The 16,828-nt window shown below is 36.3% G+C and overlaps 1 protein-coding gene across 1 annotated transcript in view; it reads left to right on the top strand.

The window, feature by feature from the left end:
• Window positions 1–3,579: 3,579 nt before the first annotated feature.
• The window catches only part of LOC134657571 (casein kinase I-like), a 34,378-nt gene continuing 21,129 nt past the window's right edge, over window positions 3,580–16,828 (top strand). Inside the window, exons 1-4 of the mRNA XM_063513147.1 lie at window positions 3,580–3,847; window positions 8,991–9,097; window positions 13,464–13,585; window positions 14,302–14,496. Of these exons, the coding sequence (XP_063369217.1) occupies window positions 3,728–3,847; window positions 8,991–9,097; window positions 13,464–13,585; window positions 14,302–14,496 (544 nt within the window). The 5' untranslated portion in view covers window positions 3,580–3,727. The remainder of the gene's footprint in view (window positions 3,848–8,990; window positions 9,098–13,463; window positions 13,586–14,301; window positions 14,497–16,828) is intronic.

A 16,828-nucleotide genomic window follows, 5' to 3' on the forward strand; every position in this document is an offset into this window, starting at 1 on the left:
GAGAACATAGAATCATACCTACTATCTTTGTCTTACACTAGTACTAGCACCCGAAAGAAAAGGATGACTATAGTTTTTTTTGTTCCTATTTACTGACAAATTGGTTTGACCAACTATATTTATTATAATAAATTGGCAATATTGCACATATACTTGGTCAACCAGATCTTGACAGTAAAAAAGGCGGCAAATTTGAAAAAAGTAGGCGCAGAGGGATATGTCCCATAGAAAATTTGAATTTTGCGGCTTTTTTTACTGACAAGATTTGGTTGACCAGCTATAAATAAAAATAGTTGACTGTTTTAAGTTTGACTTAAACTTATTTTTTACTGCAAAAGTACCCAACAATAATAGACTCAAGGTTACATTAATCCGATTTCTCACTCGCACTACAGAAGTTGGCGTAGATACTAGCGCCACTCAGGAATCTGAAAGTGACGTATTTGATGCGGTCGGTTAACCGTAGTATCATCTGTCCATCTGTCATTATTTTCAGTTCATTTTCATTAGTAAATAATATTCAAAATAAATGGAAATGTTAGCGTGTTTAAAATAATAGTTTTAGTGTGAATTCGAGTCGTAATAGTCTTAGTAAAGTTAGTTTATCTTAGTTGAACAATAAAATTGTCACAATGCCAACGTTTCAGCAGATGCTGTCTTTCAAAAAAGAGCTTTTTATTGACGATCGGTATCGAGTTATAAGACGCATAGGCGGAGGATCTTTCGGAGATATCTATTTGGCGGTAGCTGTAGGAGATGGACAGGTAAGTAGAGTTTATATTTCAGTTAAAACATTTGTGAAATGCACCCCATTGTGAAACCGATTTTCGATTCGCACAGTTGTCAAAATGTAACCTAGATTTTAGTTTAGTCAAGGATTCAGGTATAATTGGGGGACAGACGCACCGAACGGCGAGATTGAGGTCATAGATACCTACGGTCTAGCAAACAAATCAATGATTCACTGCAAATAACATTTTGAACAACAAAGATTTTAGCTCTTAGTATTTTCTAACATCCTTATTGATTTGTATAAAATAATGACAGTGAATTTTTGTTTTGTTTCTTTTGTGGGTAATTAGAAGGCCGCAACTGTGTATACATTAGCCAAAGTTAAATATGTGGATATATAAATAAAAAATACTTTAATAAGAAAAAGCCCTTTATCAATATCTACTCATGTTATTTTATGTGAATCAGATATGTTGCCTCAAGGTAAAGAGAGAAAGTCAGTAAAAACTAAATAACACTTGTAATGTGATTAACTTTTTCATTTTTTATTTGGTAAAAAAAGTGATTGCCATAAAACAAACCTTGGTTAGGTTCGGTTTGTTTTATGGCAATCTAGAGGATACCCTTAAGAAAATCCTGAAAAGTTAACGGTTTCAGTTTTAGGACTAATGATAATATGACAAACAATACAATATTATGACTAAAAACTTTATAGGAAACAAAGGGACCCTGAATTATACACACATTTGGCAAGTGCTTACTCCATACAAAGATAATAATCTTTTATGATAAGTTTCAACCAAGCATTGCAAAAAAATATTTGTAATAAGATTAAAGCTTAATAAGTAATAACATTTTAAGCGGACCCCAGGGGCCTATTGCATAACATTTTACAACTCATAATACAAGCGGAAGTCTCTTTCTAATAAAAGGGAATGAAAAGAGGTGTCCGCTTGTATTATGAGTTGTAAAATGTTATGCAATAGGCCCCAGGTTCCTTTCCTATGAGCCGTGGCAAAAAGCCGGGATAATGCGAGGAAGATGAATGAAGAATTACATTTTAAGTGGGTTTTAAACTTATTAATAATGTTTTACCATGCTTCCCATACTACTAAACCTTAAACAAAGTCTCCCGCCGCGTCTATATGTTTGCAATAAACTCAAAAGCTACTGAACATAATCATGCGGTTTTCACCAATCAAAAGAGTGATTCTTGAGGAAGGTTTAGATATATAAAGAAAACTTGTTCAGAGTGAGCAGTGTGAGCACTTATAAGCTTACTTATTTGTCAATGGTTAGGTTAGCTGTGGTCCACAGAGTCACTCATAATTGTCACAACCCTTATAAGATACAACCAAGAACATAAAGAAATAAAACCAACCCAAAATCTACTCTAACTCTACTGTCTTGGGTCACTATTGGCATTATTCATTAACACCATTCATTTTGACATTCTCTATGTTAGATAGAGACAAAATTTAGCTGAGTTTTGTGATAGATCTATGAAATATAAGTCACCCAATATTGTTTACCTGTGCAGTTGTGTAGTATGCTTCTGGTAGCCTGGTAATGACTATCTAAAACTAGAACCTAGAACTGATATCCTGGCCATATACATTTGGTATCATGAAGACAGCATGTTCCTCACACATTAGAGACTAAATTCAGCAATAGGGGTTGTGCGCGTTGGAAGGTCTTGTGACCTGAAGTGGAAACATAAACTATACATTGACACTTCACACCAAAGCAAGAGTTGCCCTCTACATACAGTTCACGTACGTTTTCTTGTGCATTGTAGGTTCTGCCATCTTGTGGGCTGCATTGGAAGCTTAATCTTGACATTTACACTTTGCGCCAATAAAGGCACCTCAAAATATGTAGATTTACTTAGATCGAAATTGTTTTATCTGATGACTTATGAGTTTTATACATCAGCATTTCAGCATTTCCCAAACTATGGGTCGCAAGTCTAGTGGTGGGTCACGAGCGACTATTATATGCATAATAATATGCCAAATGAAGAAATTGGTTAGGTGGGTAGCAGCTCAGTAAACTTTGGGAACCCCTGTTATAGTTATAGATAGTTTTACAGTCATCACATATATACCACCTACCTACAGGCACAGGTCTGTATGCTTGTTTCCCACCTATGGAATTAAATAAAAACAGCTAATTGGGTAACGGAGCGTGCATAATAAAGAATTTGTGGCTTTCCGTCTCAGAAGGGTCCTTATACACATGAAGCATAACGACCCTTCTCAGTGGAAAGCCACATTTTGTGAAGTGTATTGAAAATAATGTCAGTTCTTTGTTTTCTAGATATTTACATTACAGCTAGTATTTAACTCGTGGTGGTGAAAAGTAAAAGGTTCACTTTTTGAACACTCGCTACGCTCGTGATTCAGTACTACGGTTGTTTTTCTTGCTCGGGTCTCAACTCTCAGTATTAGCACGAGTGGTAAACAACCACTTCATTATATCAAATAATAACTATTCTAGCTAGCTGCGCGATTTGATAAAAAAAATTATTTCGAAAGTAAGCATAATTTCTACCAAAAAGAAATTAATTAGGTCACTTCGTACTGGCAACATTATTGAACTGGCACGTTCAGAAACTATTCAATTTCTGTTGAAAATGGTTAACCTTTTTCCATGATATCAACATCAAATGTATTGGTTATTGATAATCAAAGCTTAAATTCAAGCATGTTGTTATCAAATTAAGTATAATTAACATTTTCTTGCATTCTTTTTTTGGTTTTTTGTACATATTTACATTTTTGAAGTTAATTTCTTCAGGATCAATAATTTTGCCGTCGGCACGAGATTGTATTCAGAACGTACCGCGACGTCCATTCATCCATGGATTCCGTCACAGTATCGTAAAATGTAGCTCGGAATTCTATCATTGTTTTTATTGCGCCATTGCGTAATTTTGTGAATTCGAAATATAAATATTGTGCTATAACCGTGAAAAACTAAAAAACCCTTCAAGATGTCTTTCATGGTCTCAAGGAAGGAAATATTGATTACTGGAAAATATAAGGTCGTGAGAAGAATCGGTGGTGGATCATTTGGTGACATATATTTGGCGATCAACATCTCAAATGGCGAGGTATATTAATCTAATCTACATGTTTAGAGGATACTTTGAGACATGTTTTTAGTGCTTCCACGCGTCATGTATCGCGTTTACCTTGGCATAGTTGGAGGGGGGGTATAGGAAGCCTATGTTAGCAAAACCTACGAAAACAATAATGTTAGTTTGCAGGTGTCATATTTTACAGACGATAATTAGTTACAAGTGCTCATGTGACCACTCGAATAGCCGTACGTTGATGAATTTACTTTTCTATTGTCATTTGCATACATTCTGTTTCTACCTACAGTATGCGATTTATATACATGCGTGAGATAAACTTTCTCAATGTCTCGGAAAAAAAACTGTCTATACAATACAATGTTATCACTTTTAACAGGCACTTGATGTGGCCTAGATAGGTACTAGAATCTTAGAAAATCTTACCATGACAAAGTAATTGAAGGTTGGTTGTCAATTTATTGATCAGTGACCTTATGGTTCTTTAATTATTCCCTATCATTGTTTTAGAAGGTTACTAATACCACATGAAGTGACTTGTTGAGCAGTTTGGAAACTGAAATTAAATATGAACATTGCCAACAGAATTCCCATAAATATTTTCCAATGTATTTGTAAACTTCTTGCAAATAGTTACATGAAATTACTTGAGTAATAGTATTTTATGCAACCGTTGTTTAAGAGGGGTCAAAAAAGGCGAGTGGCGTGAGTATTTTTTTCAATTTTGAGGTGAAGCCGAAAATTGTTAATAAAGACGCCACAAGTATTTTTTGACTCAGTTAAAGATGTTGCATACAATATTTTTTCTACGACCAAGCACTTTGAACGAAAATTGTAAATTTAACAAATATTTTTAATCCAAGAAGTAGCAAAAATGGAGGGTACTGGCGGGAAAAGAATGAATAAATGAATGAAATTAAAAAAAAACCATGTCTATGGTTCACTTATTTGTCAGAGATGATATTTAAAATAAGGTTGGCAACACTGTATTTCATTCAATATTTTTTAAGTGGTCATTACACGAAGTATCGTAAAATCGCCAAAAAGATACTGCGTGTGTGCACAAATTCTTTTTTGAGGAATAGACTAAAGACTTGTCTTGGTAACTATAAAGTAGGGTTTTAAAGGTGTGTGCACGACCCTTTAAATGACAAATAAAAGTATGGAAGTAGAAAAACTCCTTAAATGGCTATTTCATTTGACGTTCATTCATTAACATTGATTGTATCCTATGATTGTGTTTCTGAAGAGTATGAGGCACTTTTTAATTTATCATTTTCATTTCATCAGAACTCGATGTCAATGTCTTATAGTTTTTATGGGATTGAATACCCTGTCAGATTTTAAAGGCGTATTATTCTTGACCGCATTTAGAGACTGATTGTGTTTCTGAAGAGTATGAGGCACTTTTTAATTTATCATTTTCATTTCATCAGAACTCGATGTCAATGTCTTATAGTTTTTATGGGATTGAATACCCTGTCAGATTTTAAAGGTGTATTATTCTTGACCGCATTTAGAGACTAAAATGTCAAAAAAGTTTTCTGAAATCGGACTTGTTTTAGAGATAATGTCAATTCTTGTGAAAAACCGCTTGTTGGCTGCGACACTGCTAGTATGTGACAGAACTGACAGACATTAAAGTGTTAAAGGAAACTCACAAAATGTATCTGTAAATAAATGAATAAACTTTACTTTTGTTTTTCAAGATGTAAAAACATAATATGTCGTGTGCAGGAAACGCACATACACACACAAAAAAAATGCTGAATTTGACCAAAAGTCATAAAACATTTCTCCTTTGAACCTCAGGAATGCGTGGATAAAAATCTGTCTCTTCTCTTGTATTAGTACTGTTATACATAGTAAGCACTGTTATAGTTAAAACAGAAACTACAACTAGGAATGCTTAGGTACCTGCTATTCTTTGCTATTACTGAGAAAAAAAACCGTTTTACAATGCTTCAGTAGATCTGTGACCTACTTTCATGATGTATCTTGCTTTTGCAGTAATACTCCCATAATTCTACTATTTGAAGATGATGTTCATTGTAGAATTGATATTGACATCTTTCTACCTTATCATACCTATCTGTTTATGTTGATAAAATGTGATAACTGATAGTGATAGATGAAAAAATAAATGCCAATATTAGCACAAAAACGTGATTAGGACTGTTTCACTTATCACTTAGTTGCAGCTGCAGTATACTAGTACTACTATATACTAGTAGCATCATTCGATTCATTCGTACTGATACCGTTCAGTTAGGTATTGCCAAAATCATGCCAAAATAAATCATTCGTCCCACTCGCACTCCGTGTTTTGCTTTGCTAGAAAGAGATGAATGATTTTTATGTTTTTGAAATTTTCAAACGTCTTATATTTATTCAAGAAGTAGAAGATAATTTAATTTAATTATTTTATAAATGGTAAATTCTATTTCGAAAAATCTGCTGAAATCTACTAAAAGTGGTAGGATTTTACATTGTGTATATGGCAACATTCCCAATCCAGGTAGATTTTTTGCTTCTCTTGTAGCTGGCATCACTGCCATTGTGACGTCACGGTAGATAGGCTGACGACATTGTCTCTAGACTTCGATTAAAAATGATTTTATGCAGTTTTCCTTAGTATTTGTACGTCGTATTGTGTTTTTCAATAGTTACAAACCCTAAATTACAAAAGTGTTGTGACAAATCTGCTCGGTGTGATGGATGTTTTATAAATTTAGTGACTACAAGTGATGAAGGCAAAAGAAAATGGCTACCTTCGAACGCATGTTGATAGCCAGGAAACATGTAATTATAGCTAATAAATACAACGTCGTCCGCAAAATTGGAGGTGGAAGCTTCGGAGACATATTTTTAGCAATAAATATCAACGATGGAGAGGTAAATTTCCGAGTTTATAATTATTTTATGTACTTCGTATATGGCTAACTTTTATGTCAGGCTGTTAGTATTTCGGGTATTTGTTCTTGAAGATGGCGGGTAGGGCGTATTCTTGGCGTATTTACTGGGTGTTTTGATGACACACTGTTGTCCTATGTTCTATACAGCTGTGTCGTCCGTGGTTGATTTACGTAACTTATTTGGGCTACCACAATATGCCCAGAGCCTCGATCGAAACTTGTAAAAGTCCTTTGTCATCAAAAATGACTGTGTTAGTAACACGATCACCTTTATAATCGTAGTTTCTTTCATTATTTTAGTGATATTTTCCACTATAGTCATAAAAAAACATGTTTTGCCATGTTACATATCGCAATACGAAAGCTTAGGTTTAGTGTTGGTATTGCACAATGATAGTTTACAAGTGAATTGGGTCAGAATCTGTATAAGAATAGCCTTGTTTCCAAAATATTTCAGATTTTGTTTAAGTATTTTCAGCATTCAATCATTAACATTGTGAAAAATAATAAAAATCGCAGTAATAATCTGTGTAGACGAAGTGTTTACGACTGTCGTGTTTAGCTGTAGGTTTTTTTGTAGGTCATTCATTTATTCTTATTTGTTATTTAGTGATCAATGTATTAATTACTGCTTGAATCATACCATCTGGGAATTTCCTTTTCTTAACCCCTCTAATCCCAGCACTGATAAATTTCCACACTCCCAGGTGTTTCTGATTCTTCATACATTTATTTATTTACTTATAGTTCGTTTTTTTAGCATTAGAAATAAGGCAAAAATTCTTGATGTGTCTTTTAATTGAAAAACACATTTTAAAAATAAGTTACGGCAAATATGTAACAATTATGAATCTAATACGATCATTTATATTCTTCTGCTTTCATAAGTAATAGTTTTTGATTTTTAAAAAGCGTTTTTCAATTAAAAGACATGTCAAGATCACTTACCTTCTTGCAAGTTCTTTCTAATGCTAAAAAAACGAACAAAGTTAACATGCTTGATCAGGTTTTATGGCTAGTAGTTCCTGTTTCCATGGACCATTGGTTTAATAATTGCTTGTGTCCTGTCACTAACATCTGTCACGGATCAAAACCAGTTTATGGGCCTATAAGAATAGAAGCAAAACATGTTTGTTACTCAGATGTACCTTTATGAAAAGGATCTAATCTCACGAATTTGTCTTTAATATGGGTTATGCTTCTTTTTGACAAATTTTAATTTAATGATTACTTTCTATTATGTTAATTTCTAGGTCTACATTGTCTATTAGCATAATAAAAGGTAAAAGTTAATTTTACCATTTCATTACACCACCACCACTGCAATTCTAACATTTTAAAACAAATGCCATTGATATATTAACTCATTCACTGCCAGGAACCCACCTGGTGGGCGCTCGTGAACTTTGCTACCAACCCGCTAGACAACCGGTTTCTGGGGTAGTGTGCCGTTTTTAGTCTTGGAGTGAATGTGTTAACTTTTGGCCACCCAGAGGCCTATAAAAAGGTCTATACTCTATTCCATTCTATTTTGACATATCAAAATTGCCTGTTTTGTTGTCTACCCAGCTAGAGGATATATCAGAATCAGAATTGTTACAACAAAAGGCAGTTCCCTAATTTAACTCATTTGTACTAATTCTAATTTTCGAGGACAATCAAGTGCACTACATGGTCTTAATAATGGGTTAAATCAATATTATTAAAACAAAATGTGTTGCTAATAGTGCGAATCAACTTTTTCTTGTCACTAGTTGCCATGGTTACGGTCTCCTGGGTCACTCTTAAAATACTAGTTATTTCGTATTTAAATGAACCAAACTTGAATTTTTTGGTAGTTATAAGGCCTTTCCGTAATGGGACATCTACTAAGCACGTTTGTAGAACATGGTACAGAAGCTATTCTAAGAAACTATGCTACTATTGTCTCCTGGGTGATGGGACAGAATAAAACATGCAATTTTTATAATCTCTCTATTCATTTATACCAAAGAGGCATAAAGAATGTTTTTTTGATTTAATACTATGCGGAAACACCTACTGACAAATCTGTATGTCTTATAAGTAATACATTTTATATTTATGTAGAAATTTTACTTTTCATAAAATGTAGGTACATTTTTTTGTTTATTTCTCACTGCACCCACCTTGATGCCCTAAGGTAGACAGGAATATATTGCCTATAGTGGCATTAAGTCCGCTTGTTGTACTCTTGAAAGTAAATGACGTCTTGTTTGTTGTAGGAGGTAGCAGTGAAGGTAGAATCTATAAAGGCGAGACACCCCCAACTTCTCTATGAAAGTAGAGTGTATAAGATGCTCCAAGGGGGCATCGGGATACCACACATAAGGTAAGTTTAAGTGATAGATTTAAATCATATAGGGTCTATGCGCTAGTTTCCGTCCATGCTCTAGTTTTCGTCCACTTGACAGATTCGCAAATAATATATTTGATTTTTAATTTTCTACTAGCGAAATATCATTTTTATGTCTAGATAGATATATTGTTTTGACATTAAGGATTGCAATACCTACCAATTTGTGTTCAAATTTGGTTTATGTTCAAATTTCCTCAAGAAAACTAGAGCTGGACGAAAACTAACACACATACCCTATTTTATTAACACGCTTTTATTAGGTCGACCTGTATGTAACTATGTAATGGAATCTTGCAAGTTAAATTTGATCCACTTCCCAGTTTCCGATTACGCTGAAATTTTGCATACACATGTAAGTCGGGTGACAATGCAATATTATGGTACCATCAAGCTGATCTGATGATGGAGACAGGAGGTGGCCATAGGAACTCTGTGATGAAACAACGCAACCTAATTGTGTTAGTTTTTAGAATTGTCTCGATGAGTATTAGTTGTCTGTCGTAAGAAAAGTACAGTCAGCGATAAAAGCTTGTACCAAAAATGAAATTTTTGCCAAAAACTTGTTATATTATCAAATGCATCAAGTCATAAATTACCCTCCAGTACCATCGGTCCATTTTCCCAATCTGTCTACTTTACCAAACGGCCTACTTTCTCGATCTGCCTAATTGCTTTTCTCAATCCGTCTAATTACCGATCGGTTCACTTTCCTGATCCGTCTAATTACCGATCGGTCCACTTTCGTCATTGGTCTACTTGACCAAATGGTCCGCTTTTCCGATCCCATGAAAAACATTTCATGTAAAATGTTGCCAAGACGAAACCACAAGGCTCGTACTGTCAAAAAGTTATCAAATATCTTGTAGAGCCAAGCTTCTAACTCTACAAGCCCTAACATCACAAACTCTACACCTTAGTCAAAATACGTGGCATGGCCGTTTTGTTACTACAAAAACTATTGTATAATAAAAAATTATGAATAGACTTCACCTTCCGCCCATGTGACGGTAGCGAAACGGCCAAGCCACATATGTTGACTAAGGTGTAGAGTTTGTCATGTTAGGGCTTGCAGAGTTTGGCTCCACAAGATATCTGATAACTTTTTGACAGTCCGAGCCTTGTGGTTTCGTCTTGGCAACATTTTACATGAAATGTTTTTCATGGGATATTGTTTACTGGAATGATCCCAGACATTTTGTTCGTTGTAGTCACAAAACGGTAATTTGCTGCAACGCAATCAGTTATATTTGATTAAATACTGTCAGAACAATGACGGTGTCTCACTCGCACCTGTTACAATACCGATATGTCGGTCCTCTGTGGTTGAAACATATTGACTTGGCATTATGTTGGCACTTAGCGTTTTTGGTATTCTGAGAAACTGGTGGTTTGCGTGTAAAAAAAAAACATTTCGCGAATCGCCAAATGAAAGTTCGCGAAGTTGGTACTATGCTACGAAACGAGTGAACCAATGTCGAAAGTAGACAACGTGCTCAAGTAGACAGATCGGGAAAGTGGACCGTTTGGCAAAGTAGACAGACCGGGAAAGTGGACCGATGGTAAAGTGGACACATCGCGAAAGTGGACCGTTTGGTAAAGTACACAGATCGCGAAAAAGGACCCTTTGGTAAAGTAGACAGATTGGGAAAGTGGACCGATGGTACTGGAGGGTAAATTATCACTTATCTACAGAAAATGTTGATAACTAATAAAAAAAGAACATTCAATGTGACTAGCGTTACATTTCGTCGCTATACTTACTCAACCTCATATCTGAAACGATCCTTGATGTAAATGTCGCTTTTCTTTCATTCGGAATACGGGTGTTTTTGTCATCAAACGGCGATTTGATGTTTGATGACTGATACTGAGGTGAGGTGGGGTTAGAAATTTTAAATCATGTGTGTAAAGACATCTCTCTCTCTCTATCTGTACATAAGTCACCCAACGATTGTCTAATTTTGTTTGTAAAATTACCATGTCATCACAAAATAATAAATTTGAATTTTGGTTGTGTTCTGCACAATCCGTTTTCTGTTGTAAGTATTGTTTACTTTAATATTATCATAATAAATATATCAGATGACAATTATTATGATATGAAATAAGTTCCTTCATCAGAACAAGTATATTTACATGAAATCAATAACAGGTCTATAAATATAACAAACATATTCACCAAATAATGGAACTTTCTAAACAATATTCTGGTGTGCTATCAAATAGGTTATCAATCAGGCACAGGTCATTAGTTATAGCTATTAGTATTAGTAGTAATATTATGAATGCCTGCATGCTGGGATGGCTGGGCCATTAGTATCATAAATATACTATTAACTTTGACTAATTAGGTGATGACTTTTGTTCATTTTCTAAGGCAGTGGTCGGCAACCTTTTAGCAGCCAAGGGCCACATAGTAGTTAATGTAGTTGACGCGGGCCGTACTTTATTAATATTTACGACTTTATCAGACATTGTCGTTTGTCAATATTACATACAAAATAGCCAGGGAGGCTCGCGGGCCGCAAGTGTTATGTTCGCGGGCCACCGGCGGGTCGCCGTTTTAAGTGAGAGAAAGAGAGAGAGAGAGAGGTTCTTTATTTGTGAAAACACAAGTACAATGATCTTACATAGGTTTCATAGTATAACCATGCTCTGCCAATAGTGGCGTACAAATACTATACTATAAACATATAACATGTGCATTATTTCAAAATGTACAACTTGTAAATTAAAATTAATCATTAGGAGTAGAGATGCCCCGAATAGTGGTTTTGGCCGAATACCGAATATTCGGCCCCTCTCTCGGCCGAATACCGAATATTCGGCATGAAATGCGAACATTTTGAGTCACAATTATTATGAAAACTGATTGCTAACAAAGCTCAACGTTAGATGACGTTAGCTAAAATATATTTTTGTTGAACAGTATTAATGAATAGAGTCAAACAAAACACTCATGATAAAAATAATTTAATCAACAAATTGTCAAAAAACAGTCATTTAACAACTTTCCAAGAGCACATTCTAAATATTCCTACATAGTTTTGGTTATTTTTATTGTCCAATTTTTCTTTTTAAGTAGGTGCAACAGATATTCGGTATTCGGCCGAATAGTAGGCAACATTCGGCCGAATACCGAATATTCGGCAAAGTGGCCGAATAGGCCGAATACCGAATAGTTGCCGAATATTCGTGGCATCTCTAATTAGGAGTGCTAAAGGGGTGGTCGATTATACTTTACCTATCTAAAGGCTTCGTCACACAGGCGTGTTTTCCGGGCGCGGGCCGAGAAAACGCGCCTGTGTGACGAAGCCTTTAGAATGAGAAAATCACTTGTCTGTAAATAGAGTAGTTTTTATATTCTTTTATCCTAAAATTTATAAATTGCCATGTCAAGATTATTCATAAAACCAATTATGATAAAATAAAATCTTGACAATGTATATAAATGTGCCAAGATTAGATTAACTTTCACAATTTGCATGGGAAATTGTTAAGGCCATGAAGGCCTAGTGCATTATTAATATTGTACTGATTATGTATTTTTCCGGCAAATTACTAACCATATCTGTAAAGTCTGTAAACAATTGTGCCTAGGATAGTTTAATTGTTTCTGCTGTTGTCATTATATGAGCAATTCTCAAAAAGTTTGTACATTTCGATCACATCTTAGATTTCTGGTAAAAATTGGTATGTTGGTAAAGTACATGAAGCTGAACAACTTCCACCACATTTCCCAAAATGTCCCAGAAAGTTTCTAAGAAACATTCCTTTATTGTTACCAGATTTCCTTACGCATTTGGTAACAATCAAGGAATGTTTCTTAGAAACTTTCTGGGACATTTTGGGAAATGTGGTGGAAGTTGTTCAGCTTTTGTACTTTACCAGCATACCATTTTTTATATAAATCTAAGATGTGATCGAAATGTACACACTTTTTGAGAATTGCTCAATTTCATCTTAGTTTTTAATTGATTTATGAATTTACCAAATTTTTATTATCAATTCTGTTTCTCCTGAAAAAAACTATCAAAATAAATATAAGTAACACTTACTACATGTATTTTAACTTACGGTGTTGATATAACCACGGTCTTCTTTGCGTTTTATTAAATTAAAAATTAATCTATGTGGTTTAATAAGGGAACTTAAAGGGACTGTTACAAATGTTTCACCATAAAAACCACTATTAATCCCTTGAACGCCAGTGTCAAAAATTTGCTACTGAATTAATAACCTTTTGACTGTTAATTTTATTTTTAGGTTTTCCCAACTACATCCTCTCAAAAACGATCAAGTTATTGGAACAATATCCTAATGATATGTTTTGTTCCAGATGGTATGGCTACGAGAAAGACCACAACATCCTGGTGATGGACCTGCTGGGCCCGTCCCTCGAGGATCTGTTCAACTTCTGCTCGCGCCAGTTCACCATCAAGACTGTGCTGATGCTGGCAGGTTTGTATCAGTGTGCTGTGTGGATTTATATATCTTTTATTCACCTGAAAATCAATCAAGTCAATAAGTTGCTTATGTGATAAAGATTCATTTGTGTGTAAAAGATATAAAATGTAGACAAGACAAAGATATCAATATATGTTGGCACAGTTGCAGTCTGTGACTCTGTGTATAGGTAGGTACTATAAATTGATAACAAAATAATCTACTCAATTTAACTAATAGTGATTATGATATTATGGATTAAGAATCTGGCTTTTTAAATTGTTTTTATTTTATTGAATAGGCACTATTTCAATTTTAGTTATATCTTCTCTTCAAAAAACATTAACAAAACAAAAATAACTACATATGAATCTGCTTTTGAACGTTAGTTTTATTATATAATTAGCCTAGTTGGCAGTGACCCTGCTTACAAAGTTGGCGGTCGATTTGCGTGGGATTGTACCCCTACCCAGGGATCGGATACCGGTATTTTTTGTATGGGAACGGAAACGGTATTTTTTCGTTCTTTGCTAATTACTTCATTTCTAATCGGGCAATCTAATAATACGAAGTCGTAACCTAAATACACAACTGAGTCCTACATTTCGAGTATAAAATAATTCGAAAAATATGGTTATTTCTAAGTTTTTGCAAAAAACCGGTTCCGATCCCTGCCCCTACCCACTCATGTTCATTTTAGGCATGTTAGTAATTTCTTTTCACATCAACAGACCAAATGCTTGGCCGCGTGGAGTTTATCCACTGCAAGTGCTTCATCCACCGCGACATCAAGCCCGACAACTTCCTCATGGGCATCGGCCGCCACTGCAACAAGCTGTACATGATCGACTTCGGCCTCGCCAAGAAGTTCCGCGACCTGCGCTCCCGCGCGCACATCTCCTACCGCGAGGACAAGAACCTTACCGGTGAGTGTCACACTTGTTAATGATCAGCCAACATCACATCAAGCCGGACAACTTCCTGATGGGCATCGGCCGCCACTGCAACAAGCTGTACATGATCGACTTCGGCCTCGCCAAGAAGTTCCGCGACCTGCGCTCCCGCGCGCACATCTCCTACCGCGAGGACAAGAACCTTACCGGTGAGTGTCACACTTGTTAATGATCAGCCAACATCACATCAAGCCGGACAACTTCCTGATGGGCATCGGCCGCCACTGCAACAAGCTGTACATGATCGACTTCGGCCTCGCCAAGAAGTTCCGCGACCTGCGCTCCCGCGCGCACATCTCCTACCGCGAGGACAAGAACCTTACCGGTGAGTGTCACACTTGTTAATGATCAGCCAACATCACATCAAGCCGGACAACTTCCTGATGGGCATCGGCCGCCACTGCAACAAGCTGTACATGATCGACTTCGGCCTCGCCAAGAAGTTCCGCGACCTGCGCTCCCGCGCGCACATCTCCTACCGCGAGGACAAGAACCTTACCGGTGAGTGTCACACTTGTTAATGATCAGCCAACATGACATCAAGCCGGACAACTTCCTGATGGGCATCGGCCGCCACTGCAACAAGTTGTACATGATCGACTTCGGCCTCGCCAAGAAGTTCCGCGACCTGCGCTCCCGAGCGCACATCTACCGCGAGGACAAGAACCTTACCGGTGAGTGTCACACTTGTTAATGATCAGCCAACATGATATCAAGCCGGACAACTTCCTGATGGGCATCGGCCGACACTGTGGCCTCGCGAATCTTACTTAGAGTACATTCTACTACCCACCTATTGGATGGATTAAGTGTTTGAGTCACGGTCACAATAGGTATATGTATTTGTTGTAACAGTTTATTTTATTCGAACTATTTGAAGTAAACATGGACTGTTGTCCAAATAGGGCAGGATGCAAATGATTGACAAAAAGTATTTTCAGGTAAAGTCCATGGAGTGTTGTTGGTTGATCCGAGAAAATTTTATTAATGATTCATAAATTGTGATCAGGTTCAACAAAGGATAATTTATTACCAAACCCAGTTTTTTTTAATGAATACATGTCGCATGTCACTCTTCCATTAAATAAGTCATACTCTTTCATGGTAATTTAGGTTGTCACTATTACTTAATCATACGCGACACAATAAATGTAACTAGTCATTAATCATTTCAATTTGTTTACCGTGGCAACCCTTTCAAATTAAATTAAACGTTGCTACTGTAAATGTAGGTACATACAAAGACTGACAACCCTTAGGTTCCCCCACTTTCATGACTAAGAAATGGCATGATTGCAGCACCCTTATGGCCCCAATATCAACAAATCGTTAGGTTGCGTGTCAGCCCTGTCGCCATGGTTACCAGGAAGGCTTTGCTAGTAAATAGATCGATTCCTAATGATGCGTGACTTTCAACGGTAGCTTTTATAAGTTATACAAGCCTACGCATTCACTTAAATTGGAGAAGTATAAAAAACTGCGATAACATGCGATGTGACGATACCTAAATGTTCTAAGTATAAGTCAGTTCACAAGAGCTATGGTGTGATTGACTTTTACTATTCTCAGTTACAATAAATCTTGTCATTGACTTCTGACTGAAATGTTGTGTAATATAGTGTGTAGTTTACGAGTAGGAATGTCACTAGTAGCGCTTATACCGCTTATGACATGATCATGATAAGATTTAACTGACATCACAGAATAAATAATAGTACTAGGTACAGAAGACTCACTCTCTAACAAAATGTGTCTGTTACGATCAGCACAGATATGGCCACTAGGTGGCGACAGCGCCACGCGCGGCTTATGGCTAGCCACCAAAATTGGTGTGGAACGGATGTACTTTTAGCTACCTGTAGCAAAGCGGCGAAATCGCGGAGTGAGCCACGCCTGCTGACATTCCAAAACATTGCAAAAATACAAGCCCTACCATGAATATTTTACACAACCTCCAAAAATAATCGCTAACAAAGGATTTCCTAAAACTGAATCCCAACATTGCTTCGTCAACATCAGTCCAAAAACGTGTATTCATTTTCCTTAACAGTAAAATTTCCCAAGAGTTGTTAGTCATAGACTAGGAATCCTCTAGACTGAGTTTAAAGCAATTATTTCATGAAACCGATGCTGCCAAAAATACGGGGGTGCGGGGGGACGAGGTGAGTGAATCCCGTGCCGTGATTGGTCCGTTCAAAGACACGGACCAATCACGGCACGGGATTGACTCGAAGATGGAGTAAATCTACCGTATGAGTGGCAGAGGGGGTAGCGTTACTATGCTCAGTCTAGAGGATGTCTTGTC

This window comes from Cydia amplana, chromosome 20 (genome assembly GCF_948474715.1).
Source record: "Cydia amplana chromosome 20, ilCydAmpl1.1, whole genome shotgun sequence".
Lineage (NCBI taxonomy): Eukaryota > Metazoa > Arthropoda > Insecta > Lepidoptera > Tortricidae > Cydia > Cydia amplana.